This window comes from Nerophis lumbriciformis, linkage group LG36, assembly GCF_033978685.3.
Source record: "Nerophis lumbriciformis linkage group LG36, RoL_Nlum_v2.1, whole genome shotgun sequence".
Classification (NCBI taxonomy): Eukaryota; Metazoa; Chordata; class Actinopteri; order Syngnathiformes; family Syngnathidae; genus Nerophis; species Nerophis lumbriciformis.
This window is the reverse complement of record NC_084583.2, coordinates 826,581-845,266: the sequence shown is the minus strand read 5'-3', so window position 1 is coordinate 845,266 and position 18,686 is coordinate 826,581. Positions and strand designations below refer to the sequence as shown.

At 41.1% G+C, this 18,686-nt stretch overlaps 1 protein-coding gene across 1 annotated transcript in view; it reads right to left on the bottom strand.

The window, feature by feature from the left end:
- The window catches only part of inppl1b (inositol polyphosphate phosphatase-like 1b), a 148,134-nt gene that overhangs the window by 54,115 nt on the left and 75,333 nt on the right, over window positions 1–18,686 (bottom strand). The window contains exons 12-18 of the mRNA XM_061930597.2: window positions 15,624–15,726; window positions 15,349–15,545; window positions 13,293–13,410; window positions 13,098–13,194; window positions 10,688–10,826; window positions 10,487–10,586; window positions 2,474–2,562 (exon numbers count right to left, since the gene is read on the bottom strand). Of these exons, the coding sequence (XP_061786581.1) occupies window positions 2,474–2,562; window positions 10,487–10,586; window positions 10,688–10,826; window positions 13,098–13,194; window positions 13,293–13,410; window positions 15,349–15,545; window positions 15,624–15,726 (843 nt within the window). The remainder of the gene's footprint in view (window positions 1–2,473; window positions 2,563–10,486; window positions 10,587–10,687; window positions 10,827–13,097; window positions 13,195–13,292; window positions 13,411–15,348; window positions 15,546–15,623; window positions 15,727–18,686) is intronic.

Below are 18,686 nucleotides of genomic sequence, written 5' to 3'. Positions count from 1 at the left end.
GGCTATGTAACACAGTGGTAAAAATGCCCCTGTGACAACTTTTTTGCAATGTGTTGCTGCCAAGTTAATGATTATTTGCAAAAAATAAATAAAATCTTAATTCGAACATTAAAAATCTTGTCTTTGCAGTCTATTCAATTGAATATAAGTTGAAAAGGATTTGCAAATCATTGTATTCTGTTTTTATTTACCATTTACACAATGTGACAACTTCACTGGTTTTGGGTTTTGTACATTAACAATATATTCTTTTACCATCCATCCATCCATCTTCTTCCGCTTATCCGAGGTCGGGTCGCGGGGGCAGCAGCCTAAGCAGGGAAGCCCAGACTTCCCTCTCCCCAGCCACTTCGTCCAGCTCCTCCCGGTGGATCCCGAGGCGTTCCCAGGCCAGCCGGGAGACATAGTCTTCCCAACGTGTCCTGGGTCTTCCCCGTGGCCTCCTACCGGTCGGACGTGCCCGAAACACCTCCCGAGGGAGGCGTTCGGGTGGCATCCTGACCAGATGCCCGAACCACCTCATCTGGCTCCTCTCGATATGGAGGAGCAGCGGCTTTACTTTGAGCTCCCCCCGGATGGCAGAGCTTCTCACCCTATCTCTAAGGGAGAGCCCCGCCACCCGGCGGAGGAAACTCATTTCGGCCGCTTGTACCCGTGATCTTGTCCTTTCGGTCATGACCCAAAGCTCATGACCATAGGTGAGGATGGGAACGTAGATCGACCGGTAAATCGAGAGCTTTGCCTTCTGGCTCAGCTCCTTCTTCACCACAACGGATCGATACAGCGTCCGCATTACTGAAGATGCCGCACCGATCCGCCTGTCGATCTCACGATCCACTCTTCCCTCACTCGTGAACAAGACTCCGAGGTACTTGAACTCCTCCACTTGGGGCAAGATCTCCTCCCCAACCCGGAGATGGCACTCCACCCTTTTCCGGGCGAGAACCATGGACTCGGATTTGGAGGTGCTGATTCTCATCCCAGTCGCTTCACACTCGGCTGCGAACCGATCCAGTGAGAGCTGAAGATCTTGGCCAGATGAAGCCATCAGGACCACATCATCTGCAAAAAGCAGAGACCTAATCCTGCAGCCACCAAACCAGATACCCTCAACGCCCTGACTGCGCCTAGAAATTCTGTCCATAAAGGTTATGAACAGAATCGGTGACAAAGGGCAGCCTTGGCGGAGTCCAACCCTCACTGGAAACGTGTCCGACTTACTGCCGGCAATGCGGACCAAGCTCTGACACCGATTATACAGGGAGCGAACCGCCACAATAAGACAGTCCGTTACCCCATACTCTCTGAGCACTCCCCACAGGACTTCCCGGGGTACACGGTCGAATGCCTTCTCCAAGTCCACAAAGCACATGTAGACTGGTTGGGCAAACTCCCATGCACCCTCAAGGACCCTGCCGAGAGTATAGAGCTGGTCCACAGTTCCACGACCAGGACGAAAACCACACTGTTCCTCCTGAATCCGAGGTTCGACTATCCGGCGTAGCCTCCTCTCCAGTACACCTGAATAGACCTTACCGGGAAGGCTGAGGAGTGTGATCCCACGATAGTTGGAACACACCCTCCGGTTCCCCTTCTTAAAGAGAGGAACCACCACCCCGGTCTGCCAATCCAGAGGTACCGCCCCCGATGTCCACGCGATGTTGCAGAGTCTTGTCAACCAAGACAGCCCCACAACATCCAGAGCCTTAAGGAACTCCGGGCGGATCTCATCCGCCCGGAGTTCTCATCCGCCCGGGTGGATATTCTTTTACATGAGCTGCAAAAAAAAATATTACAATTTTACTTCAAAAACTGGCAGCTCAGTCACCAGAATTTTACAGTAAAATCAGTGTTTTTTTTACAGTATATAACAAATTGAATAAATGAAATGGAATGGAGAAACAATACCATAGTTTTTAGCAGTAAAATTCAAGCAACAGAGCTGCCAGGTTTTTTTTTTACCGTCAAATCTTGTTTTATTTTATTTTATTTTATTTTTATGTTTTAGTGTCTTACTGTATATGGAAAAAAAACAGTAGCAAAGTTGATTTTACGGTAAAAATTTAACCGTAAAATCTATCGTCAATTTTACAGTCTACAATTTGATTGATCATTTGTTTTGACATCATAAGTCAAGCAGATATTTAAGCACAGTATTTATCTTTATTTAAACAAAAAATATTTTTGGAATACATGATAATATAAAATTTCGATAATGTTGAATATTAAAAGATATGCAATTGCATGCAGTACATGATTTGTAATGTCGAAAGGGAAAGAACAAATATATTTAGTAAGAAAAGATTAAGCATTTTATTAACGCATATTATTTCCAGGCTTTCGCGGGCCACATAAAATATTGTGGCGGGCCAGATTTTGACCTTGAGTTTGACACCTGTGGGCTCGACTATTTCGAGTCCAGCACTGTTGTAAATATCGTGTCGCTAAAAACGGGAAAAAAACCAACACTCACCCCTGACGTTTTGTACTTTTGCCACAGGTAGCAGTCTCTTGAGCCTCTTTCGTACCGATAGGTGGGTGGAAATGCGATCTTGTCTTCCTCTTTTAAAACAAACAAACACAAAAGCATGTCACTTACGGTTCTCAGCAAATAGCTTGAACAAAACAATATTGCTTTTTGGGCGTGGAGATTAGGAATATACTCAGAACATAAAAAAACACATAAGTACCGTATTTTCCGGACCATAGGGCGCACCGGATTATAAGGCGCACTGCCGATGAATGGTCTATTTTCGATCTTCTTTCATATATAAGGCGCACCGGATTATAAGGCGCATTAAAGAGGCATAATAAATATTTTTATTTTTTCTAAATTGCAAACACTTATTTGTGGTCTACATAACATGTGATGGTGGTTCTTTGGTCAAAATGTTGCATATATTATGTTTACACGTCTACACGTATCTCTTATGTTTGACTGCCATCTACTGGTCACACTTATCATTACACCATGTACCAAATAAAATTGCTTTCGAGGTCGGTAAGCAAAACCAGAAGTATTCCGTACATTAGGCGCACCGGGTTATAAGGCGCACTGCCGATGAATGGTGTATGTTCGATCTTTTTTCATATATAAGGCGCACCGGATTATAAGGCGCATAAAGGAGTCATAATATATATATATATTTTTTTCTAAATTGCAAACACTTATTTGTGGCCTATATAACATGTGATGGTGGTTCTTTGGTCAAAATGTTGCATATATTATGTTTACACGTCTACACGTATCTCTTATGTTTGACTGCCATCTACCGGTCACACTTATCATTACTCCATGTACCAAATAAAATTGCTTTCGAGGTCGGTAAGCAAAACCAGAAGTATTCCGTACATTAGGCGCACCGGGTTATAAGGCGCACTGCCGATGAATGGTGTATGTTCGATCTTTTTTCATATATAAGGCGCACCGGATTATAAGGCGCATAAAGGAGTCATAATATATATATATTTTTTTTTCTAAATTGCAAACACTTATTTGTGGTCTATATAACATGTGATGGTGGTTCTTTGGTCAAAATGTTGCATATATTATGTTTACACGTCTACACGTATCTCTTATGTTTGACTGCCATCTACCGGTCACACTTATCATTACACCATGTACCAAATAAAATTGCTTTCGAGGTCGGTAAGCAAAACCAGAAGTATTCCGTACATTAGGCGCACCGAGTTATAAGGCGCACTGCCGATGAATGGTGTATGTTCGATCCTTTTTCATATATAAGGCGCACCGGATTATAAGGCGCATAAAGGAGTCATAATATTTATTTATTTATTTTTCTAAATAAAAAACACTTATTTGTGGTCTACATAACATGTGATGGTGGTTCTTTGGTCAAAATGTTGCATATATTATGTTTACACGTCTACACGTATCTCTTGTGTTTGACTGCCATCTACTGGTCACACTTATCATTACACCATGTATCAAATAAAATTGCTTTCGAGGTCGGTAAGCAAAACTGTATTCCGTACAATAGGCGCACCGGGTTATAAGGCGCACTGCCGATGAATGGTGTATGTTCGATCTTTTTTCATATATAAGGCGCACCGGATTATAAGGCGCATTAAAGGAGTCATAATATATATTTTTTTTTTTTTCTAAATTGCAAACACTTATTTGTGGTCTATATAACATGTGATGGTGGTTCTTTGGTCAAAATGTTGCATATATTATGTTTACACGTCTACACGTATCTCTTATGTTTGACTGCCATCTACCGGTCACACTTATCATTACACCATGTACCAAATAAAATTGCTTTCGAGGTCGGTAAGCAAAACCAGAAGTATTCCGTACATTAGGCGCACCGAGTTATAAGGCGCACTGCCGATGAATGGTGTATGTTCGATCCTTTTTCATATATAAGGCGCACCGGATTATAAGGCGCATAAAGGAGTCATAATATTTATTTATTTATTTTTCTAAATAAAAAACACTTATTTGTGGTCTACATAACATGTGATGGTGGTTCTTTGGTCAAAATGTTGCATATATTATGTTTACACGTCTACACGTATCTCTTGTGTTTGACTGCCATCTACTGGTCACACTTATCATTACACCATGTATCAAATAAAATTGCTTTCGAGGTCGGTAAGCAAAACTGTATTCCGTACAATAGGCGCACCGGGTTAGCGCACTGCCGATGAAAGGTGTATGTTCGATCTTTTTTCATATATAAGCCGCACCGGATTATAAGGCGCATTAAAGGAGTCATAATATATATATATTTTTTTCTAAATGTAAAAGACTTTCTTGTGGTCAACATAACATGGTTCTTTGGTCAAAATGTTGCATGGATGATGTTTTTAAAAAGAAGAAGCTAATCGACTACGGCATCGTCACAGACTACAAAGACGAATGCGCGCACATTTTCAGGACTTATGCAGATCCCAAATACAGATCAGCAGGTACCAGAAGGTAAGAAAAGTTTCTTTTGCATAATATTTTGAAACACAACACCAGATAGTATGTTTTACCTTATACACACACTCTTATAATACTCCTATGTTGAAGCACAGTACAATCCATCAAGCGGTGCGGCTTCATAGCTTACCAAAGTCCTACTAAAACATTTTGATAGATTTTTGAGCGCCGTGTGTAATGTTCTATATTTTCAATGGAACATATGAAATGTTGGTGTTGTTTACTTGAGTCATATTGCAGTCTACACGTATATCTTATGTTTGACTGCCATGGTTATGGGTCAAATGCAGAGAATAATTTCGCCACACCTAGTGTGTGTGTGACAATCATTGGTACTTTAACTTTAACACTTATCACTGCACCATGTACCAAATAAAATAGCTTTGAGGTCGGTAAGCACAACCAAAACTATTCTGTAAATTAGGCGCACCGGGTTATAAGGCGCACTGTCGAGTTTTGAGGGGGGAAAAGGATTTTAAGTGCGCCTTATAGTCACGAAAATATGGAAATTAAAAAAATGACTAACACCATAAAAAGAAATATAAACGTTTTCTGGAATATTAGCCCTTGTTTATCTGTTCAAGCTGTACAAGTGTACATGCATGCAATGATTTTATCCCATATATGTCTTATTGTGCCATGGTCTGGGGACAGGCCACAAAACGTGTAGTGAAGCCTCTGTTGTCGTTATATAAACAAACACTACAGATATTTGACCAGAAACCAATGAAGCATCATCACTGCCATATTACTCATTTTGAAAAGCTATTTTTAAGTGTCTTAATGGATTAGCCCCTGATGTGATGTGTACAGAAGTACAAAGTTACAGTAGTGAAGGTGTGCAGACTGGAGCTGCAGTCGGTGGGAGCTTTAGAGTGAAACGTGCCGGACGATCTGTCAAACTCTTTGCCACATGCCAAAATGAAATGCTTTCATTTTCTCAAAAATCAACAGTGCGTCTTATAACTCGGTGCGCCTTACGTATGTATTAATTCTGGCTGTGCTCACTGACCTCGAACCAATTGTATGTGGTACAAGGTGTAATGATAAGTGTGACCAAGTGATGGCAGCCACACATAAAATATACGTGTAGACAGCAGGTTGACGCCTGTTGTTCAATAAATGACGCAGGAGTTAATGTCACAGTCGAACATTAAACTTTTCTCCACAAAACTGAAAGAAGGGGCTTAAAAACAGAATTGTGAGCACTAGAATTGGATGTAGTATGGAGAAATGGGGCCAATTATTTTAAACCTTTTTTTTTTTTGTACTTGTCTTAGTCCTTTTGAATGAGTTTTTCACCTTTTCTTTAAAAGCCTAACCAGGGACGAGGGTTGCAAATTAGCTTAAGGCTAGAAGTCTTATGTACTTTGACATCAGTTACCTATGGGCAGCAATGTTTAATTGTACTGTCCCTGTCAAATACCGTATTTTGCGGACTATAAGGCGCACTTAAAATCCTTTTTTTTCCCCCTGAAAACTCGACAGTGAGCCGTATAACCCGGTGCGCCTAATAATTCTGGTTTTGCTTACCGACCTCGAAGCAATTTTATTTGGTACACGGTGTTATGATAAGTGTGACCAGTAGATGGCAGTCAAACATAAGAGATATGTGTCGACTGCAATATGATGGCACTATGACTCAAATTAACAACACCAACATTTTATATGTTCCATTGACAACATAGAACATTACACAAAGCGCTCAAAAATCTATCAAAATGTTTTAGTACCACTTTGGTAAGCTATGAAGCCGCACCGCTTGATGGATTGTACTGTGCTTCAACATAGGAGTATTATTATGGTGTGTCCTGGGCATGACGTTAAAGGGGAACATTATCACCAGACCTATGTAAGCGTCAATATATACCTTGATGTTGCAGAAAAAAGACCATATTTTTTTTTAACCGATTTCCGAAGTAAATGGGTGAATTTTGGCGAATTAAACGCCTTTCTAATATTCGCTCTCGGAGTTGTGACGTCACATCGGGAAGCAATAAGCCATTTTGTCAAACACCGAGTCAAATCAGCTCTGTTATTTTCCGTTTTTTCGACTGTTTTCCGTACCTTGGAGACATCATGCCTCGTCGGTGTGTTGTCGGAGGGTGTAACAACACCAACAGGGACGGATTCAAGTTGCACCAGTGGCCCAAAGATGCCAAAGTGGCAAGAAATTGGACGTTTGTTCCGCACACTTTACCGACGAAAGCTATGCTACGACAGAGATGGCAAGAATGTGTGGATATCCTGCGACACTCAAAGCAGATGCATTTACAACGATAAAGTCAAAGAAATCTGCCGCCAGACCCCCATTGAATCTGCCGGAGTGTGTGAGCAATTCAGGGACAAAGGACCTCGCTAGCACGGCAAGCAATGGCGGCAGTTTGTTCCCGCAGACGAGCGAGCTAAACCCCCTGGATGTCTTGGCTCACACCGTCCCTTATGCCACCGAAGATGATCAAGAGAAGAATATCGACCCTAGCTTCCCTGGCCTGCTGACATCAACTCCAAAACTGGACAGATCAGCTTTCAGGAAAAGAGCGCGGATGAGGGTATGTCTACAGAATATATTAATTGATGAAAATTGGGCTGTCTGCACTCTCAAAGTGCATGTTGTTGCCAAATGTATTTCATATGCTGTAAACCTAGTTCATAGTTGTTAGTTTCCTTTAATGCCAAACAAACACATACCAATCGTTGGTTAGAAGGCGATCGCCGAATTTGTCCTCGCTTTCTCCCGTGTCGCTGGCTGTCGTGTCGTTTTCGTCGGTTTCGCTTGCATACGGTTCAAACCGATATGGCTCAATAGCTTCAGTTTCTTCTTCAATTTGGTTTTCGCTACCTGCCTCCACACTACAACCATCCGTTTCAATACATGCGTAATCTGTTGAATCGCTTAAGCCGCTGAAATCCGAGTCTGAATCCGAGCTAATGTCGCTATATCTTGCTGTTCTTTCCGCCATGTTTGTTTGTATTCACTATGTGACGTCACAGGAAAATGGACGGGTGTTTATTACGATGGTTAAAATCAGGCACTTTGAAGCTTTTTTTTAGGGATATTGCGTGATGGGTAAAATTTTGAAAAAAACTTCGAAAAATATAATAAGCCACTGGGAACTGATTTTTAATGGTTTTAACCATTCTGAAATTGTGATAATGTTCCCCTTTAAAGTGCATCCGGCAGTGGAGGCTCCTCTATGGGGGTCTTGGGGCACTAGGAGGTTAACCCCTTTACTACTGTTACCCCAGGTGGCCCTTGGCAAAGGCCGAGTACCTGACTGCCCCCTTGCCAGGGATACGGTGAAGACCTCAACAGCGGAGCAGGCGGAAGACGGTAGATTTTAAGAACTACCACAACGGCTGCGATGGCGGAAGAAGGCTGCAGCAGAAAAGGGTCTCCAGTCGTCTTGGACTCCATGCCACTGGACCCTGACCGGATTCTGTCAAGGATCGTGTGGTGACTGTCTGTGCACCAGTCTCCCCACGTTAAACAAAGTCACGCACAGGCATCCTCCATAAAGGGATACACCCCTACCAGGAGGATCGTCATACTCGTTCGAGTGACCGCCGATGATGATGATGATTATTATGGTGTGTGTATAAGGTAAGACATATATGTATGGCGTTTTGAAAAATCGACTTTTCTTACGTTCTGGTACCTGCTGATCTGTACATGGGATCTGCATAAGTCCTGAAATATTGCACGAGTCCGCCTTTGTAGTTTGTGGCGACACCGTAGTCGATAATCTTCTTCTTTTTCTCTATCTTCTTGTTATGGGACATTCATACTCCACTGTTGCCATTTCTAATATAAAGTAGTGTAAAGTTCTTACTTATATCTGTCAGTAAACTCGCCATGAAAGCGCTAAAACATACCGGTGTAGTGAGTTTAGATTATTCACCCAAGGAACTTAAGTTATTAGAGAGTTCACGGGACACATTTCCGGCCTTGTTGTTGCACTAGTGAGCCACGGATGAGGAGATGCTGCTCCGTTATTGATTGAAGTAAAGTCTGAACGTCATTAAAACAGTTAGCGCCATCTTTTGACACTTCTTCCCCTCCCGTCCTTGCACGCTACACCGCTACAACAAAGATGACGTGGAGAAGACGCTGTCGAAGGTGAGCCACGTAAATAAGACCGCCCACAAAACGGCGCATCCTGAAGCGACTGTCAGAAAGCGGCTTGAAGATGATCTGTAAAACATCATCTATGCAACATTTTGACCAAAGAACCACCATCACATGTTATGTAGACCACAAAGAAGACTTTTACATTTAGAAAAAAAAAATAATGATATGACCCCTTTAGTATCGATCCGTTGTGGTGAAGAAGGAGCTGAGCCGGAAGGCAAAGCTCTCAATTTACCGGTCGATCTACGTTCCCATCCTCACCTATGGTCATGAGCTTTGGGTTATGACCGAAAGGACAAGATCACGGGTACAAGCGGCCGAAATGAGTTTCCTCCGCCGGGTGGCGGGTCTCTCCCTTAGAGATAGGGTGAGAAGCTCTGTCATTCGGGGGGAGCTCAAAGTAAAGCCGCTGCTCCTCCACATGGAGAGGAGTCAGATGAGGTGGTTCGGGCATCTGGTCAGGATGCCACCCGAACGCCTCCCTAGGGAGGTGTCTAGGGCACGTCCAACCAGTAGGAGGCCACGGGGAAGACCCAGGACACGTTGGGAAGACTATGTCTCCCGGCTGGCCTGGGAACGCCTCGGGATCCCCCGGGAGGAGCTGGACGAAGTGGCTGGGGAGAGGGAAGTCTGGGCTTCCCTGCTTAGGCTGCTGCCCCCGCGACCCGACCTCGGATAAGCGGAAGAAGATGGATGGAAGGATGGATGGATGGATGACCCCTTTAATGTGCCCTATAATCCGGTGCGCCCCATATATGAAAAAAGATCGAAATTAGACCATTCATCGGCAGTTAAAAAAAAAGTTAAAGTACCAATGATTGTCACACACACACTAGGTGTGGCGAAATTATTCTCTGCATTTGACCCATCACCCTTGATCACCCCCTGGGAGTTGAGGGGAGCAGTGAGCAGCAACGGTGGCCGTGCCCGGAAATCATTTTTGGTGATTTAACCCCCAATTCCAACCCTTGATGCTGAGTGCCAAGCAGGGAGGTAATGGGTCCCATTTATATAGTCTTCAAGGTTTTGAACTCACAACCTACCGATCTCAGGTGCGCCTTATAATCCGGTGCGCCCTATGGTGCGGAAAATACAGTATGTGTTTTTCACTTTTCTCAACTTTTCTTTAAAAGCCTAATTAGGGACAAGGGTTGCAAATGATCCTCTGGCTAGAAGTCTTATGTACTTTGACATGGGTTACTTATGGCTAGCAATGTTTAATTGTACTGTCCCTGTTAAATAAATAAATACATAATGTGATATTTTTTGTGATTAATCTTGTTAGTTAACTTATTATGGACAGCTCTATGACAAAAATAAAGTGATTGTTTTAAATAACGTGTTTCCTTTCAAATAAAGCATCCCCCAAAGCACATTTGGCATTATTTACAGATGGGACTCACTAAAATACAAAAAGGCCTTCCGCTTGTGCCTCTCCCGGGTCAGCTGGTCCGCACACATGAGCTCCTCAAACTCCCTCTTGGACACGTGCTTCAGGATGTCCTGCAGGTGAGGAGAGACGGTGAGAGATGGACTCGTGTCTTTTTTCAAGTCTGAAGAGAGCTTTAAAAATCCTTGGTACTGTGGCGGAGTCCCTCCTATACCTGCACTTCCAGGTCCAGTCGGTAGTTGAGGTCCCCGCACCAGAAGATGTGCGTGAAGCGCAGGCTGATGTCAAAGGCGCCAAGGCTTTTGTCGCCTAGTGAAAGTAGTCTGAGGATGTCAACAAAGTTCTGGTTCCTCCTAAATCCCCACAAGCAAGGTAGGAGAGAGGTGTGAATATATATTTGTAATGTACAAAACCCAAAACCAGTGAAGTTGTCACGTTGTGTAAATGGTAAATAAAAACAGAATACAATGATTTGCAAATCCTTTTCAACTTATATTCAATTGAATAGACTGCAAAGACAAGATATTTAACATTCAAACTGGAAAACCTTGTTATTTTTTGCAATTATTAGCTCATTTGGAATGTGATGCCTGCAACATGTTTCAAAAAAGCTGGCACAAGTGGCAAAAAAGACTGAGAAAGTTGAGGAATGCTCATCGAACACTTATTTGGAACATTCCACAGGTGAACAGGCTATTTGGGAACAGGTGGGTGCCATGATTGGGTATAAAAGCAGCTTCCATGAAATGCTAAGTCATTCACAAACAAGAATGAGGCGAGGGTCACCACTTTGTCAACAAATGCGTGAGCAAATTGTTTAGGAACAACATTTCTCAACCAGCTATTGCAAGGAATTTAGGGATTTCACCATCTACGGTCCGTAATATCATCAAAAGGTTCAGAGAATCTGGAGAAATCACAGCACGTAAGCGGCAAGCCCGTGACTTTCGATCCCTCAGGCGGTACTCCATCAAAAAGCGACATCAGTGTGTAAAGGATATCACCACATGGGCTCAGGAACACTTCAGAAAACCACTGTCATTAACTACAGTTGGTCGCTACATCTGTAAGTGCAAGTTAAAACTCTACTATGCAAAACAAAAGCCATTTATCAACAACACCCAGAAACGCCACTGGCTTCGCTTGGCCCGATCTCATCTAAGATGGACTGATGCAAAGTGGAAAAGTGTTCTGTGGTCTGACGAGTCCACATTTCAAATTGTTTTTGGAAACTGTGGACGTCGTGTCCACTGGAACAAAGAGGAAAATAACCATCTGGATTGTTCTAAGCACAAAGTGTAAAAGCCAGCATCTGTGATGGTATGGGGGTGTATTAGTGCTCAAGGCATGGGTAACTTACACATCTGTGAAGGCACCATTAATGCTGAAAGGTACATACAGGTTTTGGAGCAACATATGTTGCCATCCAAGCAACGTTATCATGGACGCCCCTGCTTATTTCAGCAAGACGATGCCAAGCCACGTGTTACAACAGTGTGGCTTCATAGTAAAAGAGTGCGGGTACTAGACTGGCCTGTCTGTAGTCCAGACCTGTCTCCCATTGAAAATGTGTGGCGCATTATGAAGCCTAAAATAGCACAACGGAGACCCCGGACTGTTGAACAACTTAAGCTGTACATCAAGCAAGAATGGGAAAGAATTCCACCTGAAAAATTCAAAGTTAATGATTATTTGATAGGGCGGCATGGCGTAGTGGGTAGAGCAACCGTGCCAGAAACCTGAGGGTTGCAGGTTCGCTCCCCGCCTCTTACCATCCAAAAAATCGCTGCCGTTGTGTCCTAATCCAATCCAATCCACTTTATTTATATAGCACATTTAAACAACAAAATGTTTCCAAAGTGCTGCACAACAATATTAAACACAATTAAAAACAATATAAAATAAATGTGATTAAAAACAATTTCAAAGGGTAAAACCAATTAAAACAGTAAATAGAAAGCAAAAGCAAAATTTTAAAAACACAGAGGACAACAGAGGACCACACAACTCACGTAGTGTTAAAAGCCAGAGAATAAAAGTGGGTCTTAAGACGAGACTTAAAACACTCCACTGTGGGAGCAGTTCGAACATGGAGGGGCAGAGTGTTCCAGAGCTTAGGGCCGACCACAGAGAAGGCCCTGTCTCCCCTGGTTTTAAGTCTCGTCTTGGACACCACGAGCTGGAGCTGGCTCTTGGGCGGGACACTTCACCCTTTGACCCCGGTGCCACTCACACCGGTGAATTGAATGATGAATGATAGGTGGTGGTCGGAGGGGCCGTTGGCGCAAATTGCAGCCACGCTTCCGTCAGTCTACCCCAGGGCAGCTGTGGCTATGAAAGTAGCTTACCACCACCAGGTGTGAATGATTGATGGGTTCTACATGTAAAGCGACTTTGGGTACTTAGAAAAGCGCTATATAAATTTCAGTTATTATTTGCAAAAAAAATATTAAGTTTCTCTGTGTGAACATTACATATTTTGTCTTCGCAGTCTATTCAATTGAATATAAGTTGAAAAGGATTTGCAAATCATTGTATTCTGTTTTTATTTACGAACTACACAACGTGCCAACTTCACTGGTTTTGGGTTTTGTATATAAATGAAGTGTAATGACAGAATATACCTTAGAACCTTCTCACTTCCAGAGGTCAGGTGGCAGTTAACAAAGCCAAAAGATGTTCCGTTGAAGTGGAACGACACGCCAACCGCTCCCTTGTTCCCTAAAACAAAATCCCTTCCAATTTAAACTCTCAGTTTAACATTTAAAGCATGTTTTGTGTGTCAAAGTGGTCTACAGCGGGGGGGGGGGGGAGCCTACCCAGAGTGTTACCTAGGCCAGTTTTTACACTGGCTGTGCTCACATGGCTGATGCGGTCTTCATGTTCAGGCTTGACAAACACAGCCAGACGAATGTTCCAGAGGGACTGCACTGCCACCTGGAGGACAAATGTCTGCATTACAACCAGCGCTGACACGTTTGGTCAATTTGAGCAAGGTCAATGTTCACATTTTGCAACAAAAGTAATACATCAAACTTCATATAATAACTGACCACAACTAGGGGTGCTCAAAAAATCAATTCACACATGAATAGCCATTTTTATTTATTCCGATTCCAACTGGATTAACAATTTTGGAGAATTGATTTAAAAGAAAATGGATTATTAATCAATTTAAAAAAAAAAAAAAAGGATTAAAAACATTAACCACATTATTGATATTATAATCGATACTGTTGCATTTATCCATTTTTGGTTTTCCTTTTTGATATAAATTGTATATTTATATGCCTTCTCTGTTGCTTTATACATTTGTATCCTAAATATTATAAAACTGGGATTAGCTTGTAGTTGCTCTTTTTTCTTTTATTAGATCAATTAAATTCTGTGATTTTTATAAATAAAATTTAAAAAATTTTTTTTAGCCAACACTGTGGGTATGCAGTAAATCGTACATAAGTATCAAAAAGGAGCTTTTGTAACCTGTTTTTAAAAGATGACATTATTATTTTTATACCAAATAATACCAAAGCAACGTTTTGAATCAAAAATCAATCGTGATTAAAATTGTTAACCCAAGAATCGGAATAAAATACATAAAAATATACATACTCTTTGGAATTATTTGTTAGAATTTTTCAAAAAAATACCGTATTTTCCTGACTATAAGGACCACTTAAAATCCTTTTTTTCCCCTCAAAACTCGATAGTGCGCCTAATGTACAGAATAATTCTGGGTTTGCTTACCGACTTCGAAGCAATTTTATTTGGTACATGGTGTAGTGATAAGTGTGACCAGTAGATGGCAGTCAAACATAAGAGATACGTAGAGACTGCAATATGACTCAAGTAAACAACACCAAAATATTATATGTTCCATTGGAAATATGGAACTTTACACACGGCGCTCAAAAATGTATCAAAATATTTTAGTAGGACTTTGGTAAGCTATGAAGCCACACCCCTTGAAGGATTGTACTGGGCTTCAACATAGGAGTATTATTATGGTGTGTGTATGAGGTAAGACATATTATATGGCGTTTTGTTTTGCAATATTATGCAAAAGCAACTTTTCTTACTTTCTGGTACCTGCTGATCTGTATTTGGGATCTGCATGAATCCTGAAAAATTGCGCGAAGTCGATAAGCTTGTTTTTTTTCTCTATCTTCTTGTTATGGGACATTCATCCTCCGCTGTTGCCATTTCTAATATAAAGTAGTGTAAAGTTCTTACTTATATCTGTCAGTAAACTCGCCATGAAAGCACTAAAACATACCGGTGTCGTGAGTTTACATTATTCACCCAAGTAACTTTAGTTATTAGAGAGTTACGGTCCGACAGTTTTTCACGGGACACATTCCCGGCTTTGATGTTGTTGCTTCCGGATGAGGAGATGCTGCTCCGTTATTGATTGAAGTAAAGTGTGAATGTCATTAAAACAGTTAGCTCCATCTTTTGACACTTCTTCCACTCCCGTCCTTGCATGCTACACCGCTACAACAACGGGGAGAAGACGCTGTCGAAGGTGAGCCACGTAAATAAGACTGCCCACAAAACGGCGCATCCTGAAGCGACTGTCAGAAAGCGACTTGAAGATGATGTGTAAAACATCGTCTATGCAAGATTTTGACCAAAGAACCACCATCACATGTTATGTAGACCACAAGGAAGTCTTTTACATTTAGAAAAAATAATAATACTATGACTCCTTTAATGCGCCTTATAATCCGGTGCGCCTTATATATGAAAAAAGATTGAAAATAGACCATTCATCGGCAGTGCACCTTATAATCCGGTGCGCCCTATGGTCCGGAAAATACGGTATATGGTAGTTTGCACGTGTTAAAGTGGTTAAAAGAAGTATAGGTGATGTACTTGTTTGAAGTCAATCTGGGTGTGGCTGCGAAGGGTCGCTCTAATATGCTCCGCCCACTCCCTCTCCCCCTGAGGGTTTTCCTGCGTGCCCAAGGCGTAGACGTCATGGGGCAGCGAGGCAACAGAGTCGTCGGGGGTGTGTCCCAAACCACAGCAGGTGACCCACGACTGCAGGCCGCGAGGCGGGGGGGAGCTTCCTGTTCGCACAAATTAGACGGCCGCTTGATCTTGCCTTTATTCTAGCCAGCGTTCCGGATCGTTTTTTTTGTCATTACCCATATTCCAGGTGCCGACAAAAACGGAGATGACGTCCGGTTCGCTCAGTTTCGAGTGCCTTGTTTTCATCAGCTGGAGGAGTTGGCAGAAGGCGTCGCCCTTCTGAAAGGAGAAAAAACACACATTGAGGGAAAAAACAAGGGAATCCATCCAATAGAGCAGGGGTCGGCAACTGGAGTTTTTTCAAAAATGTATGAAAATGGAAAAATAAATATTTTTGGTTTTAATATGGTTTCTGTAGGGCAGTGTTTTTCAACCTTTTTTGAGCCAAGACACATTTTTTGCGTTGAAAAATCCGGAGGCACACCATCAGCAGAAATCATTAAAAAAACAAAACTCAGTTGACAGTAAAAAGTTGTTGTCGCAATTGTTGGATATGACTTTAAACCATAACCAAGCATGCATCACTATAGCTCTTGTCTCAAAGTAGGTGTACTGTCACCACCCGTCACATCACGCCCCGACTTATTTTGACTTTTTTGCTGTTTTTCTGTGTGTAGTGTTTTAGTTCTTGTCTTGCACTCCTATTTTGGTGGCTTTTTCTCTTTTTTTGGTATTTTCCTGTAGCAGTTTCATGTCTTCCTTTGAGCGATATTTCCTGCATCTACTTTGTTTTAGCAATCAAGAATATTTCAGTTGTTTTTATCCTTCTTTGTGGGGATATTGTTGATTGTCATGTCATGTTCGGATGTACATTGTGGACGCCGTCTTTGCTCCACAGTAAGTCTTTGCTGTCGTCCAGCATTCTGTTTTTGTTTACTGTATAGCCAGTTCAGTTTTAGTTTCTTTCTGCATAGCCTTTCCTAAGCTTCAATGCTTTTTCTTAGGGGCACTCACCTTCTGTTTATTTTTGGTTTGAGCATTAGACACCTTTTTACCTGCACGCTGCCTCCCGCTGTTTCCGACATCTACAAAGCAATTAGCTACCGACTGCCACCTACTGATATGGAAGAGTATTACACGGTTACTCTGCCGAGCTCTAGACAGCACCGACCACTCAACAACAACACAGCATTTGCAGACTATAATTACTGGTTTGCAAAAAATATTTTTAACCCAAATAGGTGAAATTAGCTCATCTCCCACAGCACACCAGACTGTATCTCACGGCACACTAGTGTGCTGCGACACAGTGGTTGAAAAACACTGCTGTAGAGGAACAAACATGACCCAAACATTTTAAATTGTTAGAAATCTCACTGTATCTATTAAACAAGCTTCACTGATGAGAGTATTTGCCGTGAGCCGTTTTGTCCTACTAATTTTGGCGGTCCTCGAACCCACCATAGTTTTTTTCCATGTACAACTTTCTCCGACGCTGCCACAAAAAGACGTGTTTAATGCCACTCCTTCTTTGTCTCGTTTTGTCCACCAAACCTTTTATGCTGTGCGTGAATGCACAAAGGTGAGCTTTGTTGATGTTATTGACTGGTGTGGAGTGCTAGTCAGGCATATTTGGTCACTGCATGACTGCGAGCTAAGCCATGCTCACGTGCTATTTAGGCTAGAATCATGATGTTTGTAGGTATATTTGAGCTCATTTCATTCCCTTGACTTATGTCCTCTGTGTCTTTCATTGATATTTGCATGTCTCATGACACATTATCTGTATGTATTATTGGCTGCATGTTTGATAGTTGTTTGTGTGCCATGTTGTTCCAGACCACAGCAAACGTTACTCAGCTTGCAAAGATTGTAATAAATCCGTTAGAAGAAGACAGCCTGCCGTTTCCTTTAACTTGGACACACACATCTATACTTTTGGCCATTCAAAACAGTAATTATCTCACCTTCTGCCAAGTTTTACGAATGTTTTCCAATGTTGTAAAAATGTGTAGAATAAATATTACATTTCAACAAAGATTTGCGACGCATAGTCATTTTGATAGCTAATATAGACACTTACATCATGTGTTGTCTTCATTATAACAATTATATAAGACTTTTAAAGTCATTTTGATAGTAGGATAATATAACTAATATAGACACTGACATCATGTGTTGCCTTCATTAGAACACTTATATAAGACTATTAAAGTCATTTTGATAGTAGGCTAATATAGACACGTACATCATGTATTGCCTTCATTATAACACTTACATAAGACTTTTAAAGTAATTTTGATAGTAGGCTAATATAGCTAATATAGACACTTACATCATGTGTTGCCTTCATTATAACACTTATATAAGACTTTTAAAGTCATTTTGATAGTAGGCTAATATAGCTAATAAAGACACTTACGTCATGTGTTGCCTTCATTATAACACTTATATAAGACTTTTAAAGTCATTTTGATAGTAGGCTAATATAGCTAATAAAGACACTTACATCATGTGTTGCCTTCATTATAACACTTATATAAGACTTTTAAAGTCATTTTGATAGTAGGCTAATATAGACACGTACATCATGTATTGCCTTCATTATAACACTTACATAAGACTTTTAAAGTCATTTTGATAGTAGGCTAATATAGCTAATATAGACACTTACATCATGTGTTGCCTTCATTATAACACTTATAAAAAAACTTTTACAGTCATTTTGATAGGAGGCTAATATAGCTAATAAAGACACATACTTCATGTGCTGTCTTCATTATAACACTTATATAAGACTTGTAAAGTCATTTTGATAGTAGGCTAATACAACTAATATAGACACTTACATCATGTGTTGCCTTCATTATAACACTTATATAAGACTTTTAAAGTCATTTTGATGTAGGCTAATATAGCTAATAAAGACACTTACATCATGTGTTGCCTTCATTATAACACTTATATAAGACTTTTAAAGTCATTTTGATAGTAGGCTAATATAGACACGTACATCATGTATTGCCTTCATTATAACACTTACATAAGACTTTTAAAGTCATTTTGATAGTAGGCTAATATAGCTAATATAGACACTTACATCATGTGTTGCCTTCATTATAACACTTATAAAAAAACTTTTACAGTCATTTTGATAGGAGGCTAATATAGCTAATAAAGACACATACTTCATGTGCTGTCTTCATTATAACACTTATATAAGACTTGTAAAGTCATTT